Source organism: Phycodurus eques, chromosome 15, assembly GCF_024500275.1.
Source record: "Phycodurus eques isolate BA_2022a chromosome 15, UOR_Pequ_1.1, whole genome shotgun sequence".
In the NCBI taxonomy this organism is placed as follows: Eukaryota; Metazoa; Chordata; class Actinopteri; order Syngnathiformes; family Syngnathidae; genus Phycodurus; species Phycodurus eques.
This window is the reverse complement of record NC_084539.1, coordinates 1,047,299-1,071,682: the sequence shown is the minus strand read 5'-3', so window position 1 is coordinate 1,071,682 and position 24,384 is coordinate 1,047,299. Positions and strand designations below refer to the sequence as shown.

General features: G+C 42.7%; 1 protein-coding gene across 3 annotated transcripts in view; it reads left to right on the top strand.

Moving 5' to 3' along the window:
• Positions 1–24,384, top strand: part of slc12a2 (solute carrier family 12 member 2) — a 108,088-nt gene that overhangs the window by 29,106 nt on the left and 54,598 nt on the right. For all 3 annotated transcript variants that reach the window (XM_061698320.1, XM_061698319.1, XM_061698321.1), the window contains exons 6-13: positions 4,880–4,990; positions 6,032–6,140; positions 6,435–6,559; positions 10,619–10,703; positions 10,810–10,964; positions 11,064–11,171; positions 12,044–12,167; positions 22,033–22,134. In XM_061698320.1, coding sequence (XP_061554304.1) covers positions 4,880–4,990; positions 6,032–6,140; positions 6,435–6,559; positions 10,619–10,703; positions 10,810–10,964; positions 11,064–11,171; positions 12,044–12,167; positions 22,033–22,134 — 919 coding nt within the window. The remainder of the gene's footprint in view (positions 1–4,879; positions 4,991–6,031; positions 6,141–6,434; positions 6,560–10,618; positions 10,704–10,809; positions 10,965–11,063; positions 11,172–12,043; positions 12,168–22,032; positions 22,135–24,384) is intronic.

Below are 24,384 nucleotides of genomic sequence, written 5' to 3'. Positions count from 1 at the left end.
CTGTGCAAAGAAAGTAGAACAAATAAGATCAAAAATTGTGTGTAATAATGCGACTAGTTTCTCCATACAGGCGGCATCTTGAACACGTCATTACAAACAAATGCCTTTGTACAAAGTATTAAATAAATACCAGTTTACATGTTCAATACTTTTTCCCTGTGTCATTTCACATTATTACATACAACCTAATTTCTTAATTTAATCATTTGTTCTACTTTATGTATGTATGGATTACTTGGGTTGTTCCCAACATCTGGTGAAATTTTCATGTCAACAGCACCTTTGGAAATATATTTAGTGAGGAAAAATGGTGACGTGTTAGATACTTATTTTAGCCGCTGTATACAGTGGGTACGGAAAGTATTCAGACCCCCTTAAATTTTTCACTCTTTGTTGTATTGAAGCCATTTGCAAAAATCATTTAAGTTCATTTCATTCCTCATTAATGTACACACAGCACGCCAAATTGACAGAAAAAAAATGGAATTTCTGCAGATTTATTAAAAAAGAAAAACTAAAATATCACGCTGCCATAAGTATTCAGACCCTTTGCTCAGTATTTGGTAGAAGCACCGTTTTGAGCTAATATAGCCATGAGTCATTTTGGGAATGATGCAACAAGTTTTTCCCACCTGGATTTGGGGATGCTCTACCCTTTGTCCTTGAAGATCCTCTGCAGTTCTGTCAGGTTGGATGGTGAACATTGGTGGACAGCCATTTTCAGGTCTCTCCAGAGATGCTCAATTGGGTTTAAGTCAGGGCTCTGGCTGGGCCATTCAAGAACAGTCACGAAGTTGTTCTGAAGCCACTCCTTCATTATTTTAGATGCGTGCTTAGGGTCATTGTCTTGTTGGAAGGTGAACCTTCGGCCAGTCTGTGGTCCTGAGCATTCTGGAGAAGGTTTCCGTCCAGGAAACCGTCAATATTTTTTCTGTCAATATGGGGTGCTGTCTGTACAATAATGAGGAAAAAAATGAACTTAAATGATTTTAGCAAATGGCTGCAATAGAAAAAAAGAGTGAAAAATTTAAGGGGGTCTGAATACTTTGCGTACCCAAAGTATTAATCATCGAACACAATATTCTGTTCGTCAAGCGCACTAAAACAGCTGACAATATGGGGTTGGGTGCCAGAAAACACCTGGCAGTGTATAACTCCGAAACAGCAAAGCACTTTGTTTAGAAAACTGTGTTGCTGATCGTTTACAGTATGAAGTCTCAACTGCTGGAGAGTACTTCAAGACGCCCATTCTCTTGAGGAGACCGCAAAATGCACAGCTTCCTAACCGAAGGCAAAATGAAATACATCTAATTTTCTTACCTGACTTTTAACTAGTTACTGTAACAGTTTTGAATAACGTTCACCCTATTCTCATAAAATAAGCAAAATACAGACTGTCTTTACTGGTACATGGAAAACAAATTCAACCATAATTTGATGATCCATCCATCCATCTTCTACCGCTTATCCGAGGTCGGGTCGCGGGGGCAGTAGATTTAGCAGGGACGCCCAGACTTCCCTTTCCCCAGCCAGTTCATCTCTTCCGGGGGGATCCCGAGGCGTTCCCAGGCCAGCCGAAGGATGTAGTCTCTCCAGCGTGTCCTGGGTCGTCCCCGGGATCTCCTCCCGGTGGGACGTGCCCAGAACACCTCACCGGGGAGGCGTCCGGGAGGCATCTGAATCAGATGCCCCAGCCACCTCATCTGGCTCCTCTTGATGTGAAGGAGCAACGGCTCTACTCTGAGAGCCTCCCGGATGACCGAGCTTCTCACCCTATCTCTAAGGGAGAGCCCGGACACCCTGCGGAGGAAACTCATTTCGGCCGCTTCTATCCGGGATCTCGTTCTTTCGGTCAGGACCCACAGCTCGTGACCATAGGTGAGGGTAGGAACGTAGATCGACCGGTAAATAGAGAGCTTCGCCTTTCGGCTAAGCTCCTTCCTCTACGCCTCGGCTGCGCCTAGAAATTCTGTCCATAAAAGTTATAAACAGAATCGGTGACAAAGGGCAGCCTTGGCGGAGTCCAACCCTCACCGGAAACGAGTCTGACTTACTGCCGGATATGCGGACCAAACTCTGACTCCGGTCGTACAGGGACCGAACAGCCCGTATCAGGGGGTTCGGTACCCCATACTCCCGAAGCATCCCCCACAGGGCCACCCGAGGGACACGGTTGAACGCCTTCTCCAAGTCCACACAACACATGTAGACTGGTTGGGCGAACTCGCATGCACCCTCGAGGACCCTGCCAAGGTTGTAGAGCTGGTCCACTGTTCCACGGCCAGGACGAAAACCACACTGCTCCTCCTGAATCTGGGATTCAACTTCCCGACGGACCCTCCTCTCCAGCACCCCTGAATAGACCTTACCAGGGGGCTGAGGAGTGTGATCCCCCTGTAGTTGGAACACACCCTTTGGTCCCCCTTCTTAAAAAGGGGGACCACCACCCCAGTCTGCCAATCCAGAGGCAATTTCCCCGATGTCCACGCGATGTTGCAGAGGCGTGTCAACCAGGGCAGCCCTACAACATCCAGAGCCTTGAGGGACTCCGGGCGAATCTCATCCACCCCTGGGTCCTTGCCACCGAGGAGCTTTTTAACCACCTCAGCAGCGCCCCATCCCCACTATACACAGTGTTGATGGTGCACTGCTTTCCCCTCCTGAGACGTCGGATGGTGGAAGAATTTTCTCGAAGCCGTCCGGAAGTCTTTCTCCATGGCCTCACCGAACTCCTCCCATGCCCGAGATTTTGCTTCAGCGACCACCAAAGCTGTATTGCGCTTGGCCAGCCGGTACCCATCAGCTGCCTCAGGAGTCCCACAGGCCAAAAAGGCCCGATAGGACTCCTTCAGCTTGACGGCATCCCTCACCATTGGTGTCCACCAACGGGTTCGGGGATTGCCGCCACGACAGGCACCGACCACCTTACGGCCACAGCTCCGGTCGGCCGCCTCAGCAATGGAGGCGCGGAACATGGTCCACTCGGACTCGATGTACCCCACCTCCCCCGGAACATGAGCAAAGTTCTGTCGGAGGTGGGTGTTGAAACTCCTTCTGACAGGGGATTCCGCCTGACGTTCCCAGCAGACCCTCACAATACGTTTGGGCCTGCCACGTCGGACCGGCATCTTCCCCCACCATCGGAGCCAACTCACCACCAGGTGGTGCTCAGTTAACAGCTCCGCCCCTCTCTTCACCCGAGTGTCCAAGACATGCGGCCGCAAGTCCGATGACACGACTACAAATTTTCTAAATATTAAATATAAGCTTCATTTACTACGTTGTATGTACTCAAGTAACTTTTTGGATAAATTGTATTTGTCAGAGTAGTTTTAATGCAACATACACTTTTTACTTTTGGTTGAGTATTTTTGTCAAAATAAATGCTACTTTTATTCCATTACATTGAGCTACATTGGGCTCGGTTCTCGTATTTATAGCGACGGGTATTTATTATTGTTTGGAAATCTATTGGGATTTGTCAGAGAGACTAGTTTCACCAATCCAGCGTAACTACTCATGACATTTAACTCCATTCGACAAATCAAACGGAGCCAGACTGTCACATGACCACACTGTCTCTGCGGGGGCCCCACAAGGAAGCAAAGTTTTCAAAGTTATTTATGTACTTGATTTGTGTAAAACACTCCAGCGCTCCGAGTGAGAATAAGCGACATAGAAAGTGGATGCCTGAATGGTTCAAGACAAAGAACAGCTGTCATTTGGCATGCGCTGTCATTTGTGTCTGCCTAAAAATGTCTGTATTTCTGCCTACAACAACTCCACTTGGAAATTTAGAATAATTAGAGGCTATCTCTGTCTGTGTTTCCAAAATATAATAGTAATCAAATTTGAATCTTGATCTTGGCTGCAATGATTAAATGAGCCTGATTGTCGGCGGTTTTTTTTTTGTTTTTTTTTTATATTTAAAATGCTGGCACTGCTGCATATAGAAAGTGCTTCCTAAGCAGCAGTGCCCGCAACCTAGTCAGCCAGCCACCAGGGGGTGAACGTATGGTTAAGGCTTCATTAAGCGCGAGCACTGCGCTCCGGGGCCAACTTCAAAATAAAAGCCTAAAATGGCATTGATGGCCAATGTAGGAATACATGAAGCTTTTATTTTGATGCTGGACCTCACAGCACGTTGGCGGAGAAGACGGCATGTCACGTAAGCGGCTACCTTGACTTCAACTTTTTGGCTGGCGTGAACACAATGGAAAAACATCATCATTCTGATTCCAATATTGATCATAAATAATCATGATTATTATTTTGGACATAATCGTGCAGCTCTCGGGGTAAAACCAGTAGGTCAACTACAGCAAGCGAAAGTAAATTGCACTTCATCTGACCCGTTTTGAGCGGTCTTTTCCTCACTGTAGAAAGGGTTGTTGCACGCATTCAAAAGGAGCAGGCAGAAAAAGCAATCTGCAATTTAGGCACATCATTGAAGATAAAGACTCAAGTTGGCAGAACTCCTATTGTTTGGAGTTATAAAAGGGATGTTTATAAATGTGGGTCAACCACCTGTCAAAAGTTCAATACAACCAAATTATATATTATTCTTAAAAATATCTGTCTGGTGAGCCTATTGTGCTGTTTCTTGTGAGTAAACAAAGCGAGTCAATTTAAGACCATTTAGTGTGTTTGAATTTGCTTTAGTTCGTTATTTTATTTAAAAAGTATTTCAAATATTTTTTAAAGTGATATTGGGAAATATTTTAATTTGCATATTCCTTTTATATATTTTTTTTCATGGGGTATTTAAAAAACGTTTGTGTGTGTTTAAATATAAATATTGAAAAGTGCTGATTTAAAAAAATAAAAAAAACTGCACACAAAAATATAGAAAAATATTGAAATGATTTTCATCTTTCAGGGTTTTGATGCCATCATGACAGATGAAACCAATGATATTCGAATTATAGGCACCATCACTGTAATACTTCTCCTCGGCATATCTGTTGCAGGAATGGAATGGGAAGCAAAGGTATGAGTCTTGTCCAGTCTTTCATACATGGAAAGCCTGCATTAACAGTATAGAATCTCAAGAGACATTTCTGTGTAGATTCTTAGTCAAGCTGGTCATGGCAAGCCGCAAAGGTGGAATCAAAGACAACTGGAGTGTTTTTGTTTGTTGAAAAGAACAATTCACCTTTAATCCAAAAGGATTCTTCAGTTCTAAATTTTAGGTGTGGAGCCTCGGTGGGTGTGTCCCCTTGGGGTGGTCAACAATGGGGTGTTGTTGCCCGATGGGGTTAGTAAAACGGCTGTCCTACATACCAGTCAAGTTGTTCACTCATCCATCCATCCATTTTCTACCAGATGGATTGTGGCAAAACAACTCGTTGGAGCCACTCTTTACCATTGAATAAGGCAATCTTTGGGGGGGAAAGATGGAAGTACATTGTTATAGGCAGATGATAGGTGATGGCTCAAAACTCCGCCTGTGTTTAGGAACAGCTTTTTTAGTTTGATATAGATTGCTTCTTTTCTTTTTCAAACCAGCGGTCTTCCCAATCCAGGATTTGAATGTTGTTGTCCTTGAAGGAACATCCCTTCTACTTGAGGTGCAAATGATCCACTGATTCTGGACCTTAAGAAGCTGCCTGTTGATGCTGCGCCATGCGCCTGTGCAGTGGCTGCTTAGTCTCTCCAATGTAGAGGTCATTGCACTCCACTGCGGAAAAAACATTGCAGCATTTGCTTCCCAAGATTTTTTCGTTGGCGTCAAGCAGCTTTTGTTTGGTGGTGTTAGTAGGTTGAAATACAATGGTATGTTTGGAGAAAGCCCTTCTGAGTTTCTCTGACAAACCAGCAATGAGACATAAATAGGGAGGCTCCACACCTAAAATTTTGAACTGAAGAAGCTTTTGGGATTAAAGGTGAAACATCTTCAACAAACAAAACAGTCCAGTTGATTTGATTGAGCCTTTGTAGATTACTCATGCATTTTAAAAATTCACATCATTTTTTTTTAAAGACTTTATTAAGGATAAAGTAATTGATTTCCCCCCCCTCCTCCCTTTAGGCCCAGATCTTCTTGCTCTTTGTACTCATCACTGCAATCATCAACTACTTCATTGGAACCTTTATTCCTCTGAAGTCAAAGGAATCTTCGGGCTTCTTTGGCTATGATGGTATGATGTCTTCATATGGAACATAAAGTATAGACAGATGATGTGCAAGAGAATTAGTTTGTTGAAGATCTCTGTTGTCAATTTTTCATGATACTGTGACATGAGGGGTGGATTGTCCAAAACATGTTATTTTAAGCCACTTGTTAAAGAGTCAACTTGTTGCCTTGCCCCACTGCTGACTCTTTGTTTTGTTGATTGTCATGTTGATTGTGTGTCTAAATGAACATGTACATTATGATCGTCACATTTGTTGGTATTGTGCTTTTTGTAACTGGCATCTTTGCGTTCTCTCAGGTTCTATCATGTGGGAGAACATGGGTCCCGACTTCAGGGGTCAAACATTCTTTTCTGTCTTTGCCATCTTCTTCCCTGCAGCGACTGGTATTCTAGCTGGGACCAACATTTCCGGAGACCTTGCGGTAAGTCAACCATTTCCAAAAAAACAAAGCCCAGTAGATAAGGGATAATGACACATTTAACTACATAATTAAGTTTTAAGCTATTATTGTAGCTGTAGCAAAACAACTTCACAGATATTATTTGTAAGATTATTGTTATGATTTAAAAACAAAAAATTAGATTAGCTCTAGAACATGGCTGAAGCAAGCCACGAAGGGTCATAAGCCAGTGTATTTGTAGGGCCGGTGTGTGTGGGTGCATCTACATGTTTGCGGGGCCTGTGATGAGGTGTTGCTGGTCCAGGAGTGCACTCCCAGGAACTTGGTGCTGTGCACCCTCTCCACCGCAGCACTGTTGATGTTCAGGGGAGCATGCTCGGAGTGCGCTCTCCTGAAGTCCAAAACAATCTCCTTGTTTTTTTTTCCACGTTCAGATTGTTGTCCATGCGCCACCCGGCCAGGCGGCTCACCTCGCTCCTGTAGTCTGTCGCGTCCCCCTTGCTGATGAGACCCACCACAGTTGTCGTCTGCAAACTTGATGACCTGTCAGAAAGTCCAGCAGTCGGTTGCACATCGAAGTGTTGAGCCCCAGCTGGTCCAGTTTGTAGATCAGTTGTTTAGGGATGATGGTATTGAATGCTGAGCTGAAGTCTATGAACAGCATTCTGACATATGAGTCCTTAGAGTCCAGGTTGTGTGAGGTCTGAGTGGAGGGTGGTGGAGACGGCATCATCTGTTGACTGGTCGGATCCATATGGAAACTGGAAGGGGTCCAAGGAAGGGGGAGGGAGGACTTGAAGTGGTGCATGACTAGCCGCTCGAAGCGCTTCTTCAGGATGGGAGTGAGTGCTACCGGACAGTTGTCACTGAGCAAAAAACAGGTCCGACAGTGGGGTGACTAGGGATGGGAATTGAAAACTGGTTCTTTTTATTCCCAGTAATTAACTTGCCAGGAATCAGCATCAGAGAATGACCCAAAAACAGTACGCTGCAAAGTATGTTTAAAGAACCTAAGGGAGTAGCACGACAAACTTATTCAACATTTGAAACGGAGACACTCAGCAGATTGAGAGAAATGTTGCTCTGTGCTTGACTTGGAGCTGACAACGTCCAGTAAGAAACAGACAACATAAGCGAAATTATGTTCTCATTGTTTTGCGTATCACAAGCAAGAAGCCCGGTGGAAAGCAATCGCGGAGTCAAACGCGTTGCACATTGTCAAACACATGATGCCCATTTATATGGCGGAACAGCAGTGTGTTTGAGTGTGCTGGACAGAGATCTTTCTGACACACACCCTCTTGCTTGGCATGAAGAAAAAATAGATGTGATAATGTTACCCGGTTATTTGCGTTTGAGTTGACCCACTGTTTCAGTTCCCGCTTAACTTGTTCGCTGCCTCATGTATTTTGTTTGACCGACTTCGGCTAAGGGTTGGAGCGGGGGAATAAGCAAGTCAAAAACAGGGCACTCTGTTACCTCTACACCATGTATTCGAAGGTGTTTATACCTTGCTTGAGGTATGTTTACTTTTAAGACGCCTGTGTGGAGTTTGCATGTTCTCCCCCTGCCTGCGTGGGTTTTCTCCGGGTACTCCGGTTTCCTCCCACATCCCAAAAGCATGCAGGGTAGGTTAATTGAAGACTCTAAATTACCCGTAGGTATGAATGTGAGTGCGAATGGTGGTTTGTTTATATGTGCCCTGCAATTGGCTGGCGACCGGTTCAGGGTGTACCCCACCTCTCACCCGTAGACAGCTGGGATAGGCTCCAGAACGCCCGCGACCCTAGTGAGGATAAGCGGAAGACGAATGAACAAGTGATTGAAATAGACACATTGCGGCATCTTGTGATTGGATCGGTTATCTTTTTTTTTTTTTTTAAACTCGCTGATCGGCCCCAAAAATACTGATCGTGTAAAGCCCCAGGAGAATATTCAACCATCAGTTTGTGACTTCAAGCTGAAGCGCACTTTGATCCAAAACACACCAGTCAACTTCTGAATGCGTTTAAAAAAAAATAAAAAATAAAATAAAAAATGAATGTTTGAAAGTGGTCTCGTCAAAGTCCGGATTTGAATCCGTTTGAAATGCCTTGGCATGACTTTAAAATGACTGTAAAGCAATTCTGCAAGGAAGAGTGGGACAAAATATTTCCACAGAAATAAAACAATCTTATACAACCCCAATTCCAATGAAGTTGGGACGTTGTGTTAAACATAAATAAAAACACAATACAATGATTTGCGAATCATGTTCGACCTATATTTAATTAAATACACTACAAAGACAAGATATTTAATGTTCAAACTTATAAACTTGATTGTTTTTATTAAATAATCATTACCTTCGAATTTTATGGCTGCAACACGTTCCCAAAAAGTTGGGACAGGATCATGTTTATCACTGTATTCCATCACCTTTTCTTTTAACAACATTCAATAAACGTTTGGGAACTGAGGACACTAATTGTTGAAGCTTTGTAGGTGGAATTCGTTCCCATTCCTGCTCGATGTACAGCTTCAGCCGTTCAACAGTCCGGGGTCTCCGTTGTCGTATTTTACGCTTCACAATGCGGCACGCATTTTCAATGGGAGACAGGTCTGAACTGCAGGCAGGCCAGTCTAGTACCCGCACTCTTTTACTGCGAAGTCACGCTGTTGTAACACGTGCAGAATGTGGTTTGGCATGGTCTTGCTGAAATAAGCAGGGGCGTCCATGAAAAAGACGTTGCTTGGATGGCAGCATATGTTTCTCCAAAACCTGTATGTACCTTTCAGCATGAATGGTGCCTTCAGAGACGTGTAAGTTACCCATGCCATTGGCACTAACACAGCCCCATACCATCACAGATGCTGGCTTTTGAACTTTGCGTCCATAACAGTCAGGATGGTTCTTTTCCTCTTTGGCCCGGAGGACACGACGTCCACAATTTCCCAAAACAATTTGAAATGTGGACTCGTCAGACCACAGAACACTTTTCCACTTTGCATCAGTCCATCTTAGATGAGCTCGGGCCCAGAGAAGCGTTTCTGGGTGTTGTTGATAAATGGCTTTTGCTTTGCATCGTAGAGTTTTAAGTTGCACTTAGGGCTGTAGCACCGAACTGTATTTACTGACATTGGTTTTCTGAAGTGTTCCTGAGCCCATGTGGTGATATCCTTTACACATTGTCGGTTTTTGATGCAGTGCCACCTGAGGGGTCGAAGGTCACGGGCATTCAATGTTGGTTTTCGGCCTTGCCACTTACATGCAGTGAATTCTCCAGATTCTCTGAACCTTTCGATGATGATATGGACCGTAGCTGATGAAATCCCTAAATTCCTTGCACTTGTACGTTAAGGAACATTGTCCTTAAACTGTTGGACTATCTTCTCACGCACTTGTTCACAAAGAGGTGAACCTCGCCCCATCTTTGCTTTTGAATGACTGAGCAATTCAGGGAAGCTCCTTTCATACCCAATCATGGCACCCACCTGTTCACCTGTGGGATGTTCCAAACAGGTGCTTGATGAGCATTCCTCAACTTTCCCAGTATTTTTTTGGCACCTGTCCCAGCTTTTTTTGGAACATGTTGCAGCCATAAAATTATAAGTTAATGATTATTTGCTAAAAACAATAAAGTTGATCAGTTTGAACATGACGTATCTTGTCTTTGTAGTGTATTCGATTAAATATAGGTGGAACATGATTTGCAAATCATTGTATTCTGTTTTTATTTATGTTTAACACAACGTCCCAACTGCATTGGAATTGGGGTTGTAGAAACCGCTTGATCTCAGTAGTTGCTGCTGAGACTGGCCGAACCACTTATTAGGTTTAGGTATTACTGTTTCACACAGAGCTAGGTAATTTTTCCCTTAACAAATACAACCACCATTTAAAAACAGCATTTTATGTTTATTTAGGTTATCTTTGTCTGATATTTAATATTTGCTTGGTGATCTTGAACATTAAATTGGGGGATACTATGCAAAAAAACCCAATTTGTTTCTAGAAGGGGGCAAATACTTTTTCACAGTGCTTTGTCTCTGTGATTGGTATTTTCATACATCTCTTTTCTTTTTCTTCGCTTGTTCCAGGACCCACAGCTGGCCATTCCCAGAGGAACACTTCTGGCCATATTGATCACTGGAATAGTTTATCTGGGAGTTGCTGTCTCCACAGGTACATGGTTCTCTGCATATCGTTTACAGCAAGAGGCTACGAGATTGTTTACGTTTTCCTTTAACGAGTACCCTGCTACTTAATCGTTTGATACATGCTACTCCAGGTTCCTGTATTGTGAGAGATGCCAGTAGAAATGATACAGTCAGTTCTCAGTTCACGTTGAATTGCACTGATGCTTCCTGCAAATTTGGCTACGATTTCTCTGCTTGTAAGAGTGAAAAAGATGGCTGTCCCGCTGGCCTACATAATGATTTCCAGGTATGAGTTTTTCCATCTTTACTCTTATGGTTTTGTCAGACTCAAAATTATGTGATTTATTAGGTACATAAAGGTTACATCTTTTGATTGTCTGTCCAGGTTATGAGCATGGTTTCGGGTTTCGGGCCCATCATTACAGCTGGAATCTTCTCTGCCACTCTGTCCTCAGCATTGGCGTCTTTAGTCAGTGCGCCTAAAGTATTTCAGGTAAGACATCACCTAAAATACATAAGTATTGCACAAAATCTAACGTGTGCCTTGAATGGCTTCCTGAAAGACACCTTCCCCATGAATGCAAGTCAGTTCAGATATGTGTGCAGCCCACTAATACCCCCACCCATATTACAATGTCAGTTAGGGAATTAAATACTGACCTTTTGGTCACAATTGTAACTTAATAAGTGGCCGCCACCATTGTGGAATTTTCAAAAATGAAAACAAAAAAATGAAATGAGTACTTCAAACACCTCTAAAGTCCTACAAAACAAATAAATCCAGGAAAAAAACTTTTGATGACTGACTACATTACCTATTCCACTGGCCACACTGCTGTTGTCACTAATGTTCTATTTACCCTATTTAAGTTGAGTTTTTAGGGAAAGTGACGACGCTGTTTGAAACGTCAAGGTAACTCTGACGCTTCAACTTGCAGAACCCCTCGGAATTGCGGCCCATACCAGCTTATTGGTGGACATTTTTAACTGAAACTTGTCAGGCAATCGAAGAAGGGGTTACACGAGTAGCAGACGAAACAAGAGGGTCGAGGAGATGTGTTGAGAAATAATTTTCTGTTTTACCCTACTTTGAAGGCTATCTATTTCCCCAAAAGTGGATTTATTTATTTTTTTTCAGATTAAAAAAAACAAAAAAAAAACCTCACTTTCTCATTCTAACCAGACAGTATTTTGATGGACCTGTCATTTTTGGGAGCTCTTGTCACGTTGCTAGTCACAAGGTGCAATTTTGCCCACACAACAATAGTGTAGATACAGTATGTCCAGCAACAAATAAACAAATTAAGATTAAATAGGAGTAGGGTTGTAAGAAAAATGTATATATTAATGTGATTGTTTTTACAGGCTTTATGTAAAGACAACATTTACCCTGGACTTGAAATGTTTGCCAAAGGTTATGGCAAGAACAATGAGCCTCTCCGCGGCTACATCCTGACCTTTGTGATCGCTCTTGCCTTCATCCTAATTGGTAAGGGAGCTACACTGATTGACTATGTCGTAACAGAGTGCAAAATAATTACAGTGCTCCAAAAATATGTTGCTTATAGGATTTTCCTTGAATGAACATTTGAGTTTGGGGACGTTTTTACATCCAGTTGTTCCTCCTGTCTGTTGTCTATGATATACAGTGGGGCAAAATTGTGCAAGTTCACCCACTTAAAAAGATGAGAGAGGCCTGTCATGGTCATCATCGGTATACCTCACCTATGACCGACAAAATGAGAAAATAAAAATGCAGAAAATCACATTGTCTGATTTTTAAAGAATTTGTTAGCAAATTATGGTGGAAAATAAGTATTTGGTCACCTACAAAAAAAGCAATATTTGGCTCTCACAGACCTGTAACGTCTTCTTTAAGAGGCTCCTCTGTCCTCCACTAGTTACCTATAATAATGGCACCTGTTTGAACTCGTTATCCGTATAAAAGACACCTGTCCACAACCTCAAACCGTCACACCCCAAACTCCACTATGGCCAAGACCAAAGAGCTGACAAAGGACACCAGAAACAAAATTGTAGACCTGAACCAGGTTGGGAAGACTGAATCCGCAATAGGTAAGCAGCTTAGTTTGAAGAAATCAACTGTGGGAGCAATTATTAGAAATGGAAGACAAACAAGACCACTGATAATCTCCCTCGATCTGGGGCGCCACGCAAGATCTCACGCCGTGGGGTCAAAATGATCACAAGAACGGTGAGCAAAAATACCAGAACCACACGGGGGGACCTAGTGAATGACCTGCAGAGAGCCGGGACCAAAGTAACAAAGGCTACCATCAGTAGCACACTACGCCGCCAGAGACTCAAATCCTGCAGTGCCAGACGTGTCCACCTGCTTAAGCCAGTACATGCCAGGCCCGCCTGAAGTTTGCTCTTGGATGATCCAGAAAAGGATTGGGAGAATGTCATATGGTCAGATGAAACCAAAATAGAACTTGTTGGTAAAAAACTCAGCATGTTGTGTTTGGACGAGAAGGAATGCTGAGTTGCATCCAAAGAACACCATACCTACTGTGAAGTCTGATTGGGGGGGGGGGGGCGACGGCATCATGGATTCTGGCTGTTTTTTTGCAAAGGGATCAGGAACGACTGAGCCGTGTAAAGGAAAGAATGAATGGGCCCATGTATTGTGAGATTTTGAGTAAAAACCTCCTTCCATCAGAAAGGGCATTGAAAATGAAACGTGGCTGGGTCTTTCAGCATGACAATGATCCCAAACACACCGCCCGGGCAACGAAGGAGTGGCTTCGTAAGAGAGAATTTCAAGCTCCTGGAGTGACCTACCCAGTCTCCAGATCTCAATCCCATAGAAAATCTTTGGAGGGAGTCGAAAGTCTGTGTTGCCCAGCCACAGCCCCGAAACATCACTGCTCTAGAGGAGATCTGCATGGAGGAATGGGCCACAATACCAGCAATGCTGTGTGAAAACCTTGTGAAGACTTCCAGAAAATGTTTGACCTATGATGAAAATTACAGGCCTCTCTCATATTTTTAAGTGGGAGAACTTGCACAATTGGTGGCTGACTAAATATTTTGTTGCCCAACTGTAACTCTTGCATAAATTTGATAATCATTTTCCCTGCTGAAATGGAAATTACTGAAGGAATATGTTCCACATGATTAAGCAAGTCACAGTATTTAGAGTAGTGATGCACTGAAATGAAAATTCTTGACCAAAAACGAAAATGTCGAATGTCGAAACACCGTAAGAAATTATCAATCAAAAACTTTTCATACAAAAAAACTTTTCATACAAAAAAACTTTTCATACAAAACAATTGCAACAGAAATGTTCAAATATAAAAAGAAATCAAACCCACCAATTATTAACTCATTTAGTGCCACGGACGTATTAATACGTTTTCATGAACCCATCCGTTTAGTGCCACAGGCGTATTAATACGTTTTCAGTGTTCTTTTTAATAATATCATAATAGAGGGTTTGGCGCAGCTCCACAAGTATCTAAGGGCTGGGAAGGATTTTAGTATGTTAAATCGACACCAGAGGGCAGCAGTAGCTTTGATCAGAATTTTGTCAACACGTCAGAGGAAAACTGTATCCCTCTGATTATATTACTATGACTGTGACTATATCTGACAGTGGAGCGTTGCAGGGGTGTGGTTGAGAGAGAGAGAGAGAGAGAGAGAGAGAGACACGGTGAGCCGGTTAGAGCGAAAAACAATGGATGAATACAGACGGTTTACTCTAAAACAGAGTTTTGCTAACATCAAAAAGGATTATGTACCATCATCATTGACGCTATGACAACGAACTCAGTGTAACGCTGGTTGCGTCGAGCATTCGAAGGCCCGCAGTAAGATCGCTACCATATCCCGATCCACTTCCCCCAAAACGTGGACTGCCATCGGACGTCCGGACTCCGATTACAATGAGCCTGATCCGGGTTAACATCTGGGAGTAGCAGGGCGTCCTTCATAAGCCCGCAGGAAGTCACCGACGAGGTAAGAACCTGCTAACTTCAAAGCTAACGTCCATAGACTGAGCAATCACTCCGTTTTACCATTTTTATCATGCAACATGCACTAAAAAGCATGAGAGTTTGTCCTACGATACTACACGTTTACTAATCATGCATCCTGTAGACAAAAGCGTAGAGCATCAATAGCTAGATGAGTTGGATACGTTCTTTAATTTATAGACAGTATTTTTTTTTTCTTCAAATTATAATTTTCTGACAATGTCATGTGTGTAATGTAGACATTCTTTTACCTTTCCTCATCACACTGTACCAACAAAATAAACATTTTGTGGTAAATGTAGATATTTCTTTAAATTGCAGTTGGTGCAACCAGCAGCAGATGCACTCCCCCACCTGTTGGCAAGAAAAGGTGGGGAAAAAAAAGTATTTTTGTCCACTTCACACTGCAGCAATAATATGTTTCATTTGTATGCTAATTGTTTGTTTTTTACCATTTACAGGAGATGCATCAAGCAGTGGTGGGGCTGTTCATGGCTGGTCGTCTGCTGACTTGGGAACGCTCAAAAGTCCCACACGCACGTACCCAAACATGCACACACAGCTGTACATACTTGAAAGTTCATGCATCATCAATTTGAAAATGCATGTTTTAGACGTGTAAATAAACTGTTACTTTGCAATCCAAATGCCCTTTTTTTTGGTGTGTTTTTTGTTGTTGTTATATAGTAGGAAAACATCGTTTAGATATTTGAGCTGTCATAAAAGTAAAAAAAAAAAAAAGTGAAAATTCTGCTTGAAATAAAAAGAAAAAAGGAAAGAACGGTAGAAAAGAAAAAAGAAAAGAACGGTACAAGGTAGAAATTTACTTTTCCTGATGAAGTAGAGTGTTACATTTTATTTTTGGTGGGTTCCATGTTTCTATAGCTACAGAACACACTTTTCTGTAGGCCTTAAAAAACAGTAAAAAATGGCTGGCAAAATTTCTGAAAAACGGCTGGCGATAAATAAGTTGATTATAAAACTATGCCAATTAGAAAAATTGCATTTTTAGCTATGACTGAAGAGCTCCCAACCAATTAGAAATTCTGTCTGAATTTCCATATTTTAGAAATTGTGTCAAGAATATTACCGTGGGACAGTTATTGCAGTAAATTATGGAATAGGATTAAAGTAATTCTGTATACTGTTCAGTTTCACAACATAATCATTACTCTATAATCGTTAACGAATTATGGCTTCAATATTTGTTATTTGAATGTATTTCTTGCATCAACCTTGGAATGGCGGATGCATTTGCAGCCAAATGTCTTCTCTTGCTTGCTCTTTTTGTATGTCCTGTATCCACTATTGCTGCTGAAATGATGCAAATTTCCCACTTTGGGACTAATAAAGGATATCTTTTAAATATTTATTATATCAACGTACTTTTGTATTTATAGGCCCATTTTCTCAAGTGACATAGCAGCGATGATGTACTATTTCATTTCCGGTTTCCGGTCTCTGTATGATTGTCGAACATCCTGTATTTCAGTATTTGCCTCTATAGAAATGTACTAATTTGCCTCCTATTTTGCTCTTCAAAGTTGGTTAATCCCCTCTATAACGTCCCAACCATGCGACAAGTGTACTGTACCACCCAGTCACCTATTGTGGTGTTTTGTGGCTTCATGTCACGATAGTTTAGCAATAGCATAGCATCCCTGTCTTTATGATGGCTTATCCTCTGTCAGTCCTTCGTGATAACGACACTGTCACGGAGGCGGTGATTAGGGACATACAGTATGCTGCATTGACAACAGATGCGGGGCGTATGTTTGTCTCCGTAGCTCGGCATCATATTTAGCCATCTTAGCTGTAGCTCGTAGGTAGCCGGGGCTCAGCAAAATAGCATGCAACAAACATTCCACCTTAGTAGCTGAACAACGGAAAGCAGCGAGGTTAGGACGCTCCGGTTTGGACTAGCCGCTAGCAGGATGACAGCAAGCCCACGTGGTTCCCACAATACGTTGCGACATGCAAATCTGAATTATTGCAGCAATAAAGATGTTCATCTTTATTGTTAATTGTGTTTATGTTACCACTAGCACATTGAATGTGTGCCTTATTTAAGTGTCACATTTATGTTTGATTTATGGTGCACGATGTCATTATCAAACCGTGACTGAAGGCTGTGTCCAATATCGTCATAATCAATATATAGTCAATTCAACTGGGTAGTCGGCAAAGCCCCATTGGCTATTGGGCATTCTTCATAACAAATCTTCCTTAAATATTCAATATGTACACCTTGTGCCTCAGCTGCAGTAAAGCTAATGGCAATAAACAACCTGTTATCTTGGGGTTTTTATTTCAGTCTTTCAGTCCGAGACCGAAGTTTCAGGCCATTTTCAGCTGAAACATTTTGCCGGGTGACCCTGCCAGGGGGGCCTGAAACCCCAGACAACTTAGCTCCTAGGATCATTGGGGCACACAAACCCCTCCACCACGATAAGGTGACGGCTTCCAGGAGGGCAAACAGGGCCTAGGTGAGGGACCAGACAAAGTTCAATGACAGTGAACACATACACGTTAGTGCAACACACTGGAGCAGGGGGCAGCTGAAGCACCCGGGGAGCATTTCGGGGTATCAGTGTCTCGCTCAACGACACCACAGCCGTGAGTCCGGGGGATGTTGGCGGATTGGCCAGTCGGGGTCTTGAACCTCGGTCCCCCACGGTGGAGGCGATGATCTTAACCATTGGGTCACGGCTATTTAATTGAATACACTACAAAGACTACATATTACATATTTAATGTTCAAACTGATCAACTTTATTGTTTTTAGCAAATAATCATTAACTTAGAATGTTATGGCTGCAACACGTTCCAAAAAAGCTGGGACGGGTGGCAAAAAAGACTGAAAAAGTTTAGGAATGATCATCAAACACCTGTTTGGAACATCCGACAGGTGAACAGGCTAATTGGGAAGAGTGTGGTGCCATGATTGGGGATTGCTCAGTCATTCACAAGCACAGATGGGGCGAGGTTCACCTCTTTGAGAACAATTGCGTGAGAAAATAGTCGAACAGTTTAAGACAATGTTCCTCAACGTACAATTGCAAAAGGTTAATATCATCAAAAGGTTCAGAGAATCTGGAGAAATCACTGTTTGTAACTGGCAAGGCCAAAAACCAACATTGAATGCCCGTGACCTTACATCCCTCAGGCGGCACTGCATCAAAAACCGACATCAGCGTGTAAAGGATATCACCACATGGGCTCAGGAATACTTCAGAAAACCAATGTCAGTAAATACAGTTCGGCGCTACATCCGTAAGTGCAACTTGAAACTCTACTATGCAAAGCAAAAGCCGTTTATCAGCAACTCCCAGAAACGCCGCCGCCTTCTCTGGGCCCGCGCTCATCTAAGATGGATTGATGCAAAGTGCAAAAGTGTTCTGTGGTCCGATGAGTCCACATTTCAAATTGTATTGGGAAATTGTGGACGTTGTGTCCTCCGGGCCAAAGAGGAAAATAACCATGCGGACTGTTATGGACGCAAAGTTCAAAAGCCAGCATCTGTGATGGTATGGGGCTGTGTTAGCTCCAATGGCATGGGTAACTTCCACATCTGTGAAGGTACCATTAATGCTGAAAGGGACATACGGGTTTTGGAGAAACCTATGCTGCCATCCAAGCAATGTCTTTTTCATGGACGACCCTGTTTATTTCAACAAGACAATGCCAAACCACATTCTGCAGGTGTTACAACAACGTAACTTCGTAGAAAAAGAGTGCGGGATCTAGACTGGCCTACTTGCAGTCCAGACCTGTCTCCCATTGAAAATGTGTGTGTGTAAAATCCGACAACGGAGACCCCGGACTGTTGAATAGCTGACGCTGTACATCAAGCAAGAATGGGAAAGAATTCCACCTACAAAGCTTCAACGATTAGTGTCCTCAGTTCCCAAATGTTTATTAAATGTTGTTCAAAGAAAAGGTGATGTAACACAGTGGTAAACATGACCCTGTTCCAGCTTTTTTGGAACATGTTGCAGCCATAAAATTAGAAGTTAATGATATTTGCTAAAAACAATAATCAGTTTGAACATTAAATATCTTGTCTTTGTAGTATATTCAATTAAATATAGGTTGAACATGATTTGAAAATCATTGAATTCTGTTTTTATTTGTTTAACACAACGTCCCAACTTCATTGGAATTGGGTTTGTACGTGCGTATAGGGGGAAATGAAAAAAACCTTCACATTTGATATATGTACAGTGGGTACGGAAAGTATTCAGACCCCCTTACATTTTTCACTTTGTTTATTTCATTTCATTTAGGTTCATTCCCCCCCTCATTAATGTATACACCGCACCCCATATTGACAGAAAAAAATGGAATTGTTGAAATTTTTGCAGATTTATTAAAGAAAAACTGAAATATCACATAAGTGATATTAAGGATATTAAGTATTCAGACCCTTTGCTGTGACACTCATATATTTGACTTAAGACCTTAGATATAAGACCTTACAGCTCACAGTGCATGTCAGAGCAAATGAGAATCATGAGGTCAAAGGAACTGCTGGAAGAGGTCAGAGGAAGAATTGTAGCAAGGCACATATCTGGCCAAGGTTACAAAAAAATTCTGCTGCACTTAAGGTTCCTAAGAGCACAGTGGCCTACATAATCCTTAAATAGAAAACGTTTGGGACGACCAGAACCCTTCCTAGAGCTGGCCCCCCGGCCAAACCGAGCAATCAAGAAGAGCCTTGGTGAGAGAGGTGAAGAAGAACCCAAAGATCACTGTGGCTGAGCTCCACAGCTGCAGTCGGGAGATGGGAGAAATTTCTAGAAAGTCAACCATCACTGCAGCCCTCCACCAGACACACCACACACCCTGGCCAATCCACGCAATGAGTGTCCCAATTCCCTGTGGTGGCCGAGAGCATTTAATATTTCCAATGTGGCATTTGTGTTGTGCGGGGTGAAACATCTCATCCGTTTTTTGCGTGTCATTTTCTTTTATCAAAATAACCTAGTTTGTTGCTGATTGAGTCATGTTAAAAATGTGGCGAATATCAATTCCATTGTTGTCAAACTGTCTGGAGCGGACACACTTGAAAGGTGGGTTTCTCAAATTCTTGGTCATCCAGCCAGTGTCCAGAAAAAGGTCTTTGTTGGTGCGACTCTTCAGACTGGCTGGAGGGGGAATGACTGGTAATTAGTTTAGCGTCTGGGTGAGAAACCAGCTTTCCTGTGTCTCTACTAGGTTGATGAGATTCTTCAGACTGGCTGGTAATTAATTTAGCGTCCAGGTGAGAAACACGGTTCCCGTGTGTTTAGCTGATAAGTGGCCCAGGCTTTTCTTAGATGTGTTTTGTATGCAGTCTGGCTCAGCGGTGCAGCAGAGGCAGGTATATAGAACAGTCAGAGATCTGCAAATTCCTTGTGTTTTTGACATACTTAACGAATAAAGATGATCCTGATTATGGGATGGAGTGCTTACGTCATAGGCTGTTTCGTACTCGTTGAACGCTGGCAGCTAGATCCATTCCACACATCCACCATCCACACACAGATGTAATTTCTGAATATTACTCCGAGGCGGACTAATACGTGGCCTGAGGTTCCTCCAGCGCGCTCGGGACCTGCCCTTGGATAAGTCACATGAGTTGACGAGACCAGAAAAACACTTCCGCCACTTCTGCTGTTAAGTAATGATACTTTTACTCCGTTACAATGATCGAAATGTCGTTCGCTACTTTTATCAATTATTGCTTATTGCTGACTTCGACTGCCGTATCAAGCTCTGTCAATCCAAGTTAAGTGCTAGTGACGTTTAAGTCTAGTTCACCAATCAAACGACAAGAAAGTGACATGACCTCACACAACATCTTCAATCGGGCTTCCCGGACATAGGTATTCACACGAGATAAGCCTGCCCCGCTGATCGTCGTGCGTACGTGGCGGCCATGTTGGAAAACGTGAAGGCAACGGCGCGCTACTCGCGCTACTCATATTTACATTTAGCAAAAACAACAGATTTCTTGTATTGTGTTATTTTGTCTGGCACTGTCTGCCCAAACGTGGATATTTCAGCTCACTTATAACTTGAAAAATACCTTGCAGATGATTTGTTTTAATTTTTGTTTGTAGTTTTGACTGTGCAAAGACACACACAGCAACATCAGAATTTGCACGTTCATTTTATATTTATTTATTTATTTTTTTAAATTGATGTTCACGCAGGGTTAAAATAAAATCTGAAGTTAGTCACTACTTACTCGGTATTTGAGTAATAATTTCACTTTTCACTCCTCAGTAATCTTTTGGAGGACTCCTTTTTACTTGAGTCACATTATTGTCAAGTAACAGCACTCTTACTTGAGGACAATGTTTGGCTACTCTACCCACCTCTAGAGCGGACATCCTCTATTGCTACTCTTACGCTTAAGCAACATTTTTGGTCATCAGATCAGCAACGTGCCATATTTTCTACACTGCAGTGTCTTTTGTATTTTCGCGTTGAGGCGCTGCTGGTCGTGGCCCTGGTTGTGGTTCCAGCAGACCCGCGATGCACACGTAACAACGGCGACAAGAGTTGCTCCGCTAGTACATCTTGTATTAATTAAGAAACGCGGCTACAATTATGTAATTAGTTTACGGATGTTAATGTATTAAGCGACGGATCGATGGTAAGGATGATGTCACAACACCGAATGAACCTATAAAAACATTTTGTACTTTATATTTTCCTCGCGGATGCGTTTGGGATTAGCCTTTGAGGTTGGTAAAAGTGAAATGAAATGAAAAGACAATGATTTTAGTCAATTATTTTCCAGAATGAGTGCTTAAAGAGGAGGATGCTATTCGTGTGGCACAGCTTGAAGCAGGCATCAGGTGCAGATGGTCCTGGCTCAAGTTGGAGGCCAAAACAAAAAAGCAAAGAAATGAGGCAAATTAAATTTTGATCTTAAATTTGTACATCAACAGGTACTTGAGCGGTGTGAATAAATGTTTTTCTGCGTGAAAATTTGTTTTTGTTTTTTACCTTATTGTACTCTATTGTATGTACTATTGTACACCCCACCCCCCAATGTATTTATTTAAAAAAAAAAATGTTGGTCACCTTTTTCCATGCCTTTGGTGTTGGCATGTCTGAATATAGCATGTAGTTAATAATTCTGAACGCAGTGTAATTTTCCACTATTACAATAAATGTAACATTTAACATAGGCCTGATGCTTTTAGGGTGTACTGTTGATTATTCAAAGCCACATTTTTCCATGCAAGACGTTTAAAGTAGCAGATAAAGTGTCTTCTCGATGCTACATGTGAACCACAATACTGTTTTTAAGAATGTAAGAATGAACAACGAGTAATCTTAACTATGTTGTCTTTACAGCTGAGCTGAACATCATTGCCCCTATCATCTCCAACTTTTTCTTGGCCTCCTATGCCTTGATCAACTTTTCCGTATTCCATGCCTCATTGGCTAACTCCCCAGGTAAGTTATAGATGAAAAAATGAGAAGTAGATGTAACCTATTATGATATACAGTATCAGAGCAGTTACAGGAGTGGTAGAAGTCTGAAAATCACTTCAACATTCGCTTTGGGTGGCACAATCCGACTTGGAAGTCTTGATCCTAATAGGCATTAAGTGAGCACATTCCAAGCTCTAAAATAATTACATTAACCCCCCTGTACAAACTGGAAGGTTTATAGACAAAGCTAAAGAAGCCAGATTGAAATTGTTTGGGCATGTGCAAAGGAGGGACAATGGATCTATGGGCATAAGGATACTAGGAATGGAGCTGCCAGTTAGGAGCCAAAGATCAAACCAAAGAGTGGGGGTGGGGGTGGGGGGGTCACTCCCTTCCAGGTCTCACTGTCATTGCCTATGTGAGCATTGAAGTGCCCCAGCAGAGATAGGGAGTCCTCAGCAGGAGCACTCTCCAGTACCCCCTTCAAGGATTTCAAAAATGTGGGTCCTCTGAGCCACTTTTTAGTTCGTGGGCACATGCAATAGTCAGGACCCCCATTCCCCCACCCCAAAGCGGAGGGAGGCTACCCCAACATACAGGCACCGAGCCGGGGGCCATTAAGTATGCCCTCACCTGCTCGGGGCCTCGCACAGTGGGCAACTCCAGAGTGGAACAGTCCAACCCCTCTTAAGAAGATTGTTACCAGAGCCTGAGCTCTGTGTCGATGCGAACCCAACTACATCTAGTGGGAACATCTCGATCTCGCACACCATCTCAGGTGCTTTGTCTGCCAGAGAGGTGACATTCCACATGCAGTACCTTGAGCCAGTTTTCGTAGCCGCGGTTCAGGCTGCCGAGGTCCCCGCCTGCGGCCGCGGCACAGCTCACGATGCACTCAACCTTGGCCCCTCCCTCAGGTGATGCGCCCATGAGAAGGGGGACCCACGTTGACGCTTCTGGCTCGCCATCGAGCCCCTCCTCCAGGCCTGGCTCTGGAAGGGGGCCTGGTGACCTGCATCCGTTCGAGGCTCATAAGGGGTTTTGATTCATGCTTTGTCTGTTCCCGTTTGCTCCAGGTGACCTTATGCCCCGGCAACTTAGCTCCTTGGATCATCGGGACACACAAAGGTGATAGCTCAGGGAAGAAAAACTAGTAGTAGTATTATTCATGATAATAATAATAATCCACCCATCCATCCATTTTCCGAACCGGTTTTTCCTCACGAGGGTCACTGGTGTGCTGGGGCCTATCTCAGCTGTGTTCGGGCAGGAGGCGGGGTACACCCTGAAGTGGTTGCCAGCCAATCACAGGGCACACCGAAACAAACAATCATTAGAACTCACGTTCACACCTATGGGCAATTTAGAGTCTTCAATTAACCTACCATGCATGTTTTGGGAATGTTTTTTGGGATGTGGGAGGAAACCGGAGTACCCAGAGAAAACCCATACAGGCACGGGGAGAACATGCAAACTCCACACAGGGGAGTTTTACACGGGAGTTTAAAAAAAAAATAATAATAATAAACTACGAGCTAGTTAATTTTTGGAATGAACTTTCCCAACACTGATCCCGGTATTATTTAAAATAGCAATAGATATTCCATGTTTAAAGAAAGTCGCAATGTGGTTAGCTGCATCTTGATCAAGCAAAAAGGACCAACAAAGTTGGTCTAAAGTTAGTACACGTGTAGTTTACTTTTTATTTTTAGAGCGAGCGTCACTTTAAACGGCACTGTCAAGTGAGTGTTCATTGTTTTACTTGCAAAGAAGTACTAAAAAGAGAATACAGAATAATGTCAGAATGTCCAATCTATGCTGGTGCATCTCAATTTGCATAGAATATAAAGGGTTTCAACAATTCATTATACCGGTAATTAAGAATTTGAGGCTGCAGAACTGTGAAGTAGCAGCTTGAAACCTGCACTGTACGGCCATGATTTATTTATAGACAATGCTACAAGTCAGAAAGGCACATTTTAATATATACGCTGATCAACTGCAATGTATTTTTATTAAATTTTTTCATACATATTGAATTCTATGCTCTTTTCCCCTTTGACCCCATAGTGCTAGCTGTTCTCCAGGTACACATTCTCTGTCTGCGTTTAATTCCACTAAACAGATTATGTAATTACATGGACATAAATGGTACATGGTTTAATTTGAGGCTAACAACTTTTCAAATATTGACCAAATAGACGACATTTTACTGCCACTGGGATACAAAATACAAGCCTCATCATTACAAATCTCACTCAGGGGAAATCC